Here is a 12,346-nt window from a genome sequence, read left to right as displayed (position 1 = left end):
ATGGCATTTGCCTGTATCTCTTTGAAATGCTTTAAGAGATGGTGGGAGTGAGGTGAAGCTCAGTGGGAGGAGAAAGGAGTGCCCCCCCCCAAATTTTAAAAGTAAAATTTTCAAATTTCAAATTTAAATTTATTTTTAAAAATCATTTTTTTAAAAAAAATCTAATCCCCCCAAAAAAATAGCAGTAGCATAGTGCATTTCTATATCACTTACCAAGTGTAAGCTCATTGCCCCCAACAAGCTGGGTCCTCATTCTAGTGACCAAGGAAGGATGCAAGCATGTCATCTTAACCAAATCTTCACGATGTGTATGTAAATATATTGAGGTTTTGCGGGTGGTATTGTAATTTGAAGGAATAATTTGCTACTTGTTTATGTCACCATTGTTAGCGTTGTATTCAGTGGTAAATGGGGATTGTAATTTATGTGTCACATTGGGGCAAAAGAGCTCAGGACTGAGGAGGAGGTCAATGGGGCGGGTGACACCATGAGGGACCGCACCGGGTGGCACCAACCCTTGGTCCCCTGGGCAGCCTCGACGTCATCTCCATCCTGGCTTCCAAGGAGAGTCTCAGCTTGATCTGTTCTGGGGGGGGGGGGGATGTGTCCCATTTGTTTGCCCATCATCCATGGGATCCTCCTCCACCCTCTTCTCCGGCTGCTCAGGTGAGAGGATGATGCTCTCTCCCTGTCAGCCTTCTTCCGCAGGGATTGGGTAGCATGGAGCCTCGGTGGTGAAAGGGCTGGGGGCCAAAGAGCCTGACTCCTCCAGGGCAGAGGCCCCCCTGGGCTTCTCTTGTGGCCAGAGTGTGCCAAGGCTGGTCGCCTCCGTCCGGCGGGGGGGAGCTGTGGCTCAGGCTCAGGCTCAGGCCGAGGCGGCCCGCGGCGGGGGGGGGGCGGGCGGCCGCGGTGGCCCCCCCCCCCCCCCTCGCCACCAGCCCTCTCCCTGGGCAGCAGCAGCAGCAGCAGTAGCAGCTTCCCTTCTCCTTCCCCCTGCTCCTCTTCCTTCTCCTCCTGAGAGGCAAGCAAGATGGAAGGGCTTCTCAAGAAGCTGCAGAAGGAGGCCTCCGGGAACAGGTACAAGGCCATCAAGGAGAGCTGCGCCTCCGCCAACGGTAAGGAAGGAAAGAAGGAGGGAAGGGAGGAAAGAAGGAAAGAAGGAGGGATAGAAGGAAGGAAGGAAGGAGTTCTTCTGGCCCAGGGTCTGGGGCCTTTCCATCCCCCCCAGGCTAAGCCAGATCCCTGACCCCTGTCCCAGCACCTGTCCTCCATTTCAGCCTTCTGCCTCAGAGGAATCCCCCAAAGCTCCTCCATTTTTAAGAAGCATGCAATGACTGTACATATTTCTAAGGGTTTTGTTATTTTTAAGCTTTTCTTTGGTCATGTCCTCCAGTCCTCCTTTGGAGCAGGGCGAAGCAGCTCGGATTTCCATTTCTCTTAGGGTTTCTTCGCTCAGGGTGACCACGGATCCTCCTTTTCCCGGACACGTCCTCCATCTCAGCCTTCAGACCCAGAGGAAACCCTCCCCCTCCAAAGGTCCTCCATTTTTTGTGCTTGGCTAAGAAGCATGCCTTTAATTTCTAGGAGGGTTTTGAAAGCTTTTCTTTGGGAATGTCTTCTACAGTATTTTTCAGGGAAGGTCCTCCCTTTTGAGCAGCTGGAATTTATATTTATATTAGTGTTTTTAGCTCACGATGACCAGAGATTCCCCCTTTTCCCTGTCCTCCATTTCAGCCTTCTGTCCGGGAGGAATTCCATCATGTCCTCCCTTTGAAGCCTAGCTAAGAAGCGGGAATTGACATTTCCAGGAGTTCCTTGAGCTTTTCTTCGGTGCTGCCCCACTTTTTTCTTGAAGGTCTTCCATTCTCAGCAGGGCTAAGATGCAGGAGTTTATATTTCTAGGAGTGTTTTCAGTCTTTGTTTGGCAATGTCCTCCATTTTGGCTTGAATGTCCTTTTTTCTAAGGCCTTCCCATTGCCACCAAAAGGCCTGGCCAGATCATGAGGGACTTGCTGGGACTTCAACTTGGTAATATTATTGCCATGATATTTTAAAACATCAGGCCATTGGTTGGTGTCTTGGTCCTGTGCTGGGTTGTGTTGTGGTGTTTTGTTTTGGTCTCCCTTATGGATGACCAAGAGGCTGTAATGCCTCCATCCTTGGCTCTCTGCCTCTTGGCCTTCAGCCTGAGCTGCTGCCTGCAGGCCAAAGGAACAGAAAGGTTTGCCCAAGCAGCTGTTCCTTTTCCAGGATGAGATGGGAGCTCTGGTGCCACAACAACTACAATTCCCAGTTCAAGTCGTGCCAAACCAGATTATTTCTGCAGTGCAGATCCAGCCCTAGAACTATAGACATTGGAAGACACCAAAAGGTCATCTAGTCTAACCCTGCACCATGCAGGGACACAGAATCAAAGCACCCCCAACAGATGGCCATCCAGCCTCTGTTTAAAAACCTCCAAAGCAGAAGAGTCCACCACCATCCAGTGTGGTGGTTGAGTCAATTCCGACTCATGGCAACCCTGTGGATGAGACCATCCAGTGTATAAACTGTAAATCCTCTAAACCCAAAGAGGAAACATTGGCCTCTGGATTTTCACTCTTGCATTGTGCAGATAAGAGCATAAGAGCAGGTGCCAACAGGGAACACAATGGGTAGTGTAGGTGAACACAAATGAGTGTAAGTAATGCATATTTTAATGGGAGTACAGTGTAGGAAATGACATAATGAGGGTGACTGAACTAAGATTTTGATGCTGCTAGGTTGTCAAACTCAGTTGTTTTTGTCTTGTGAGATGCCATTCTGAAAATAAAGATTTCTTTGAACTCTTTCAATGGATGGTGCTAAAGAAGCACTAGATTCCAGAGCTCAAGGAGAGAGCTAGAACATGAATAGATGAAAAATGTACCTGCCAGCTCTCTAGCCTGGTGCCATTTCAATGCCTGAATTGCCATAGATACTGTGACTTCTAATATTATTACCATATTTTAGAAATATCCCTTTATTACATGTTCCTTATGGCAAATTTTGTTATTGTTATTTGCCTTCAGGCTGACTCCAAATTATGGCAGCCTTTCCATAGTTTTTTCTATGGAAGATGTATTCAGATAAAGTTTGCCATTTCCTTCCAACTAGGTGGCATAGTGGTTTGAGCTACAACTCTGGACAGTGACTCTGGAGACCAGGATTCAATTCCCAGCTCACCATGAGACCCACAGAGTGATCTTGGACAAGTTACATACTCTCAGCCTCATGGGAAGGCAATGGCAAATCTGTGTTGTCCTTGTGTGCCTTCAAGTGCCCAGAAAACTCCATGATAGGTTCACTTTAGGATCACCATAAATCATAAAAGACTTAAATGCACACTGCATACACACACACACAAGGTTGAGAGAGTGTGACTTGCTCAAGCTCACCCAATAGGTTTCCTTGGCTGAACAGGGATTCAAACTCTGATCTCCCAGGGTCCTAATCCAGCACTCAAACCACTAGACCACTCTGTCTCCCTGTAAGGTCAATCCATTTGCCCATGTCTGAGTATCTTCACACTAACATTTACTGAAGCAGCACACATTTTTAAATTCTATGTAGAGATGATATGTACTTGCTGTTGCTATTGCTATGCCCATGTTTCCCACTTTTTATGTTCAGGATTTTACAGAAAATGAACTTATTTTAGCAGACTGAAGGTCTGTGAATGAAAGACATAATCTGGCCTGTGTTAATCATGTTTAAAACTATTCTCATTAGAAAACTATAGAACATATTCTTAGCCTGGTGGAAACAATGAGAGATTAACAGTGACCATATCATGGCCTGGTCAAGTGTCTTTCCATATTTCTTCAGAACTTGGATTTCTTACTTTAAAGTAACAAGACAGTACAGTGGGTCCTTGGCATTTGGTTCTAGGTCCCACTGTGTATACCAAAATCTATGGATAGTCAAATCCTGTTCTGTACAGTGATGTCCCTGACATAAAACGGTAAAATTAAAGTTTGCTTTTTAGATTTTTGTTTTCGAATATTTTCAAATCATGGATGGTTGAATCCAGGGATGCAGAATCCAGGGATATGGAATACCAACTGTAATTAGTACAGAGAATGGATACCATGGTTTTAAAAAATAAATAAGGAAAAAATAACACTAGGCAAGTAGGTAGGAGATCATCAAAGAGGAAAAGAAATTCTTTCCTAGGCTGTGTCCACACTGATGGAAATACTGTACCCGGTTTACTGTCGGGATTTCCAAATATGCAGAGAGGATGAACTGTCTGCACAAGAACGATAATGGGAAGAGTAGTGCTGATTGCATAGCGCTTTTGAAAAAATGCTATTTTAATGCTAGAAAGGACTTGTGTGTTAGGGCTCCCAATGGGGACTTAAGTGAGTTTTGAACTGGAGCATAAAGTTCTCTTTGCTGTTATTTTCTTGTTGAATTTTGGGGGTGGTAACTGCACATATGAAAGAGTACATTTAGGAGGGGGAAAAGAGGTGAGTTCTATCTTGAATAAACCAATTAAAATGAATGGGTCTTGCTAATATAAAACCCATTGATTTCAATAGACGGTTATAGGTAAGATTAATGTTTGGTTTAGCTCAAGTATCTATTATTATTATTATTATTATTATTATTATTATCATCATCATCCCTAATATGATGTCAGGGAATTTTTGGAGACCAGTCATTCAGCTGTGAAATACACCTGTTCTGCCTCCCTGCTATAATAATTCTCCGCTTTTTTATACAGAAACTTTAGAATCTTCTGAGGCTGGTACCAAGATCCCACCATATCAGTTAAGGTAGGAGATCTATATTATCTTCTTGTAAATATCAACAAACTTATAAATGGTGAAATGGTATGAAGTGAAGTCTGGATGTGTTTACCACTCAATCCAAATAAATGTGGTACATAGAACTGAAATACTGTATTTAGAGACTTTGCAAGACGTCTGTACCATAGGTCATGTTTATCACTTTCTAGCAATTACTGTTGATTTGTAGTATATGGAAGGCAGTCCACAGAAAGCTATGTTGGACATCTTGATTGAAGATATGGTAGGTGGTAGCTTGGTGGTGGAGTTCAGGATTCTGCCACACTTCCCCACATGCTCAAATTGGACCAGAACAGAAATCTTCCTTCTTACCAAAGATATACTTCTTGGAATTAGTAATAATGGTGGTATGCTGCTAAAGAGACCACTAGCTACTAGTTATTGATGGATGGAAGAATTAGAGTAGACAACACACACAGCTGTTGTCATTGTGGAACCTTTCATAGTTATCCATGTCCATGTCATTGATCTGCTTCTGTTCTGCTAATTGTTGTCTGAAAGAAACTTCTTAAAATGTTGAACAAGGGCCACGTGTATTGAAGGCATAGTTTCACATGGCAAGGAAAAAGGTTTTGAAAAATTAAGGAATTTTCCTTCCAGACCTGCCAGTGTTAATTAATGTCCCAGATTCAGCCATGAGTAAGGCTTCATATAGCAATAATATGCACAGACTACAAATGCTGTCATGAAAAGGCCATAGCTTTATTAGTACAGCTGGATAGTTGTACTATCCATGGGTCTGGATCAGGCATCAGTCAATGTTTCCCTCCACCAGTCAGCCAATGGCAACCCATTCATTGGTCAACCCACCTGCTGGTCAATGAAATCCAACTCACTCAGCTTGCCTGCTGGGGATATTCAAATGTGGTAGAAGCCAGTGTGTGGATTCTCTGCCACCCAAGATGGAGTTAAGCCATCTGCCCCAAGACAGGCATGTTTACCCACATCCTCAAGGTCATACAGTGTCACATATTCCTGCATTGGACTGGGGCCACATGCTACCTCTGACTGAAATTGTGAAGAAAAATAAAATACATACTCATGGCAACAACACATTTGCCTTACTATATACAGAAAAGAAAGAGACGGAGGGTGGTATGAATCTCGTGAAGGGTGCATCTACACTGTGGTAATGATGCGGTTTGAAACCACTTTAAATGTGCTGTAGTTCCATCCTGTGGAATCTTGGAATTTGTAGATTTACAGGGTTTTTAAAAGCCTCATCTGTCAAGAGTGCTGGTACCTCACAAAACTACAAATCCCAGAAATTCTATAAAATGTACCCATGGCAGTTAAACTGGTGCCAAACTGTATTATTTCTACAGTGTAGATGCACTGACAGGGAGCCCTGAATCTGAATAGCCAGGTAGCAAAATAGAATAAAGCCTCTGCTTGGTTCCTCCGGTTCTGCCCACCAGCCTTCCTCACCAAACCCACTTGGCTGGCTTTCCTGGCTTTCCCAGAGCCTGCAAAATACATGTGAGTTCCTGGGAAAGTGGGAAAGCTGGTGTCTTCAACAAAGATGGTGGCCACCCTGTTTTGCCCCACCACAAGCTGCAAGCATTACTCTCTGGTTGTTGGAGAGGCCCACTGTTATTGTAGCCAGGCATTTTACAGGTTGAGAAGAGGAACCCCACAGATGACAAACTATGGTTGTAACTTTTTAAAATGATACATTTCAAGTTGGCTTATTTTTTCTTTCATTGATTTGAAAAGGTTTGGTTAATCCAGTTTAATGCTGTTGAAGTATTTGATTATTGATTTAAGTCTGTAAGAAAACAATAAACCAAAGCACAGCAAAGGCAGAAGACTCCTGCCTGAAGTCTTATCAAAGACTCTAAAGGCCGTAAATCATGTAACGGAAAGGGAAATGAGTGGGCATAGAAAACTGAAACACAGTAGAGAAAGTAAAGGTCAGTAGTATGGGGGTGGGGGGATAACAGTGAGTCGTGTGTCTTCACATATTATACTGTTTGATAGAGGGCATTATGTTTTGTTCTCCAACTGAGAAATCCTCTATAGTGGGTCATGGAACAGCTTGTATCTCCTATACCTGCGTAGGAAAGGATGTGTCATACTCTGGGGACCATTGGATTGTTACTAGGCAATAGCAGTGGCAGGATTAGCTTCAAAAAGTAATATAAAAAATCTACCCAGACATGCTATCAAATACATTTGGCTTGTGGTTTGTGGCTTTGATATGATTTCTGATACTATCCAGCATAGCAGTGGGCAAAAATATTGTAGGGGTGATCTGCAGTCAAAGATAGAAAGGCCCATGGATTGTATATGCCCTGCCAAAGCCTTTGGTAGTCTGGAATTGCAGGTAGGCAAGTGCATAGAGTGAGAGTGTTGTGCCTTTACTCTATACTCAGTGTAGAGACCAAGTGAGGAGGGATTCCCACACTCTTCCTTGTTTCGCATAGAAACACAGTTCTCTGTTACAGCTCTGTGAGTTCACAACTTCCTAGTAGAAACTGAAAAATCAAGACAAAAATCAAATAATGGCATGACCATCAACAAAATTAGTAGAAATTTAAAAATCAGTACTGCATACTATTGTGACCATCACATGCTGGTTTTCTAATTGGGTTTCAATTTCAATTCCAGCTCAGAAGCAGGATCACATTTTTAATGCTCTCCTATTGAAAAATAGTCAACATGCATATTGAAAAGTTGCTTATCCAGAAGATGACTAGGCTAGACTATAAATATATTTTTTTAATTTTGGTGTGACATTTGTCTGAGTGCTGGGAATTCTTTACATGCGAGAGGATCCCATATAGTAGTCCAAATCTGCAGTCCTGAGGCATTACAAACTGTGCACAAAGTATGGCAGATAATTTTGCTGAACATTGCAGCTCAAGTCCGTTGTCTCTACAGGGAGAGAGAGAAAGAGAGAGAGAGAGAGAGAGAGAGAGAAATAGTCAACATGTATACCTCAGTTAGCAAAGCCTCTGACAAAGAAGCTCCTTTTTATATAGTCTTTTTATGAAGGTTTTCCCTTTCTCTTCATTCTCTGTCTAGCTGGAAGTTTGTTTTTTAGCAGCATTGGCATTAGGATGGTGAAGGAAGGCTGGAGAAACACAGGCCTTTAGTGTCAGGCTGCTGCAGCAACAGTAAACAATATACAGTAGTAAAGCTTGAGTTAGGAAAGAATGAGGTTTACTCTAGCTGATCCTACTGTAATTGTGTATGCTGCTAAAACAAGCCACGTAAGCAACAGCTTCATCCAGATTCCTTATGAAGCATGTGTGAACAGCAAGACAGCGAGGAAAAGGATGAGTGCCTCATGAGCTCTGCCATGATGTTAAAAAACATACAGTAGATTTATAGTTTGGGCCATCAAAATGAAAATCATAGGAAAAGCAGAGGCTCATGAAAAAAAGTCATCCCTGAATGCTTTTTGCAAGAAGTTTTCAAATTCTTCTTTGTGGTGCAGGAACCTATCACTATTCTTTCTGTGTTATTTATGCCTTTAGTACCAATTTTCTGTTATAGAAGTAATGCCCAGGAACTTGCTTTGTTAAAAGTCTGCCTTTATGTTTCTGCACTCAGGGAACCATAAGAGTATGCTACTGTTGGCAAAAATTAGAATTTGGAAAACTCCCAGAATACTTTAGCTAACATGACCTAATGATGCTCTTTGAGGAGTTCTGAGAGCTGTTAGTCCAAAATAGGTGTTCTTCCAAACATTTGAGGCTGATACTGGAGAAGAATGCTGAGGATACCATGGATGGCCAAGAAAACAAACAAATTGGTTCTTGAGCATATCAAGCTTGAACCCTCCCTGGAAGCCAGGATGACTAAATTGAGATTGTCATATTTTGGCCGCTTCATGAATCATGAGAAAAAACAAGAATGCTAGAAAAGGTAGAAGAGAGAGAGACCACGTGAGGATCCTGGCCTGGCAACCCTAATTTTAGATAAGAAGCTTGTTTTTTTTATTAAAGTATAAGGTTAAAATAGATGTACTGTACAATCGCCCCTCCTAATGCAGGATCTCAGATCCATGCTCTTGAATATACACCGCTATTAGCAATGGCGTGCACGTGAATTACCATGAGCCTCCGTTTTCATGGGGGTGGGAGTGGGTCCAGAACGGAGCCCCTGCGAAAACGGAGGTCCAACTATGCTATATTCAGGAATATCATTTTCTATATTATTATGTGTGGTTTTTTTTACATAATACACACTTACTCCCTTCTTGTTCAGACACACTCAGATTTGAGATGCAGCCAAAAAGGAATGTGGCATAATGCTGTTTGTATATGCACAGCATAAAACTTACAGTAATTGGAATCCAGGTATTTAGGCAAAGATGTCAGTCTTGACTTCAGTTACTCACAAATTGTCAGTCATAAAATCTTTTTTGCAGTCGTTCCTACTGTCATCCAAATGATAATCAATTATTTTATTGGCTTCCATGCTTCCATGGTATAAAGCCATCAAAGTATTATACGGCAACAGAGTAGGGAGTTCAGGGCATTTGCCATGGTGTTTTGAAAATGAAGTATGATTTAAAGCTCTGACTGATTTTGACAAAATATTATCCAGGTTGAGTAACCTTGAACATGATACATTTTGCGTGCTATTTATTGGGAGGGAACATAATTAAGGAATGCTAATCAGTCTCTGTTTCTGTCCTTACAGTTTGTCATGGAACTGCTCAATTCTGGTTCATCCCAATTAAGGAATGCTAAAATTTGAAAGCTCCCCCTAGTCTTTATGAGCTGTTATCACCAATACATCCTCCAGAGCTCAGAAAACCCCTCATTACGCAACCTGGCAAATGGTTCTGTCAAGCGCTGCAATTACAGAGCCATCACAGACTCTCCAGGAAGTACTGGGTCCAGAATACAGCTTAACGACTTTGTGCATGAGCAGTGCTGATTGTATCATTTCTTACTTCCTTGGTCTGATTTCTTTGCCATCATTTTTCACTGAATGTGTTGAGTAGGCAGAGAGGACAGGTTCTCCCTCCCTCCTTCCACCTCCATGGTGGATGAGTTTGATAATAGCTACAGATGCCAGTAAATTTGCTGGCCATCTGGCACTTACTCCATTTCACTCACAAAGTGTATAGCATTGTAAAACTTTGTGCCATTGCCTTTGCTTTAAGCCAGAGTCTGGGAATGTATCCACACTTTAGAATTAAAACAGTTTGCCAATACTTTAGCTGTCATGGCTCCATCCAGTAGAATCCTGGGATATGTAGTTTCAGAGCAGTTTGGTGCCTCACCAAGCTACAGATCCCAAGATTCTGTAAGGTAGTGTCATGGCAGTTAAAGGGGTGTCAAATTGCTTTAATTCTGGTTACACCCTGAGATGGATATATCCAGTCCCTGCTTTCAATGCCTGCTTGGACCCAGTCATCCTGCCATAGGCTTCCTCTACCAATGAATTGCAGCCTGGAGACCTAATGTTTAGTAATATTTATGGGTGAAACACAAAGGGATTCAAATAAGGGGGGTGTCTCATGGGCCTACACTTGTACAATAGCATTCATGTGAAACCACCAACTTGTATCACCAGAAACCATGAGCCTCTTGCTCTCTTCTGTCTAGCTTCCAGCTATTTCTTTAAAACTAGAAACCCTCTGTGAAACACATCAGTGGTCCTGTATATATCAGCATATGTGATGACCAGAGCTTCAATTTCTATTTAATCGCTGGGTGCTGGTGGGTGATGTCAGTGGGACTATTCATCCATTCCAGGTCTTAGTTCAGATTGAACAGGAGTTATCCAGGGCACTGAACCCTTTCCTCAAAAGGTCAGACTAAATAGATTCACTGCCCACTGACCTGGAAGCCACTGACAACTCCTCCTCCCTGGAGAGTTGGCTTAAAGTACACTATTAAATGAGCTAATATATAACTACCAAACTAAATGTGAGGCAGAACGTAATACTGTAAGTGTGATGATTAGTATGCCTGAATAAATTTACCATATCTAAGTGTGGTTTGCAAGTGAAACATATCTTGGTTCAGTTGTTTTCTGCAAAATGAAACACACACACACACCAAAAAATAATGTTTGCTTCTCTCATTGTCCTGAATGGATTTGTGTATAGTTGGAATACTGTTAGGGCAAGCTTCTAGATGTAGAATTCCTTCTTGGTGTAAGACATGCTGGTGGATGTTGTTTCACATCAGTAATTTGTGCTAACCACAGTAATATGAATAACATCTCAAGAGGAAAACATTAAAGGCTATCTATAATCCTCATCAGAGGGAACTGAGAACTCTGATTGCTCTTGTGGTGAAATGCAAAAGTAATATATTCAACATGGTGTAGTGGTTTGAGCATTAAGATCAGGGTTTGATTCCCCACTGGAGCAAAATAATAATAATACCCTACTGGGTGACATTGAGCAAGTCACACTCTCTCAGCCTCAGAGGTTGGCATTGGCAAAGTCCCTCTGAAGAAACTTGCCAAGAAAACCCTATGACAGGTTCAACTTAGGGTCACCATGTCAAAAATGTCATGGAGGCACACAACAACAACTTATATTCATTTAGAAAGTCTGCAGTCCAAACCAGGAAACTTGATCATGCTGCTAGACATTTTAAGTCTCAATACAGCGACCTCTCTGATTTGGCTGTGTTTTGAATGAAAATGCCATTTCTTTGAAGTATTTTGGATATAAGGGAGGATTTTTGGATCCACAGACTTGACAATAACACCGCATAGTCTCAACCTAGAGGATAGTACAAAAACATCACGATTCACTTAAGGATGTTGGCAGTAGGATGTTGTAAGTTGCCACCTTAGGTGCCGCTCACCTTTATTTTGTGCAACTGAAGAAGAAAGGAACTGAAAGATTTTGCTTACTTGACTATTAAGTTGTGTTTATGAATCACTGTAATAAAATTTACGAAATCAGTATGTATTTATTTAGGAAAAAAGAAAAACAATAGGTACAGAAAGATAATGCAGGTTTTGCACTCATCTATATTGTCAGGTCAGATGAGTGATCAGTTCTGTCTTGCAGAGATTAGATCACCAATATCCAATGATGGCTGACACACATATTGGCTGCCATCCCGTTAGTGACATTCACTTTCGTATCTCATGCTATGTTTGTGGGGCCAATTGCTCACCATAGTTAAACAGATATATTCAGTTGACTGCAGCAAATGTAGAGGTGCACACGTAGTACCCACTGCATATTGTGGTTGTGCACTGCACATCACAGTTGCACACTGCAGCTGTGCATTGCACATTGTGGCTGCAAATTGCATAATGTTAATTGTGAACTTTATTGCACAGGGCTCCAGGCAGGGACGAGAACAGGACAAAAGGAGCCTGACAGGGAATGAAACGAGTGGGGGATGCACTTTACCGCACACAAGGAAGTCCCTCACTCGTTCCATTCCCCTCTCTTCCACTCCCAATCCGTCCCCAGAGGGGGCGATTTTTGAGAACTGTTCTGAACAGTTCTCAAAAATTGCCCCCTCTAGAACAGATGGGGAACAGAATGGAATGAGTGAGGGACTTCAGTGTGTGGTAAA

General features: G+C 42.3%; 1 protein-coding gene across 2 annotated transcripts in view; it reads left to right on the top strand.

Annotated features, from left to right (window-relative positions):
• The first annotated feature begins 956 nt into the window (after positions 1-956).
• The window catches only part of ARFGEF3 (ARFGEF family member 3), an 88,218-nt gene continuing 76,828 nt past the window's right edge, over positions 957-12,346 (top strand). For both annotated transcript variants that reach the window (XM_042445807.1, XM_042445806.1), the window contains exons 1-2: positions 957-1,115; positions 4,748-4,799. In XM_042445807.1, the coding sequence (XP_042301741.1) occupies positions 1,031-1,115; positions 4,748-4,799 (137 nt within the window). In that variant the 5' untranslated portion in view covers positions 957-1,030. The remainder of the gene's footprint in view (positions 1,116-4,747; positions 4,800-12,346) is intronic.

The sequence above is a fragment of the Sceloporus undulatus genome, chromosome 1, assembly GCF_019175285.1.
Source record: "Sceloporus undulatus isolate JIND9_A2432 ecotype Alabama chromosome 1, SceUnd_v1.1, whole genome shotgun sequence".
Classification (NCBI taxonomy): domain Eukaryota; kingdom Metazoa; phylum Chordata; class Lepidosauria; order Squamata; family Phrynosomatidae; genus Sceloporus; species Sceloporus undulatus.
The sequence above is the reverse complement of the archived record's forward strand: the minus strand, read 5'-3'. Positions and strand labels throughout refer to the sequence as shown.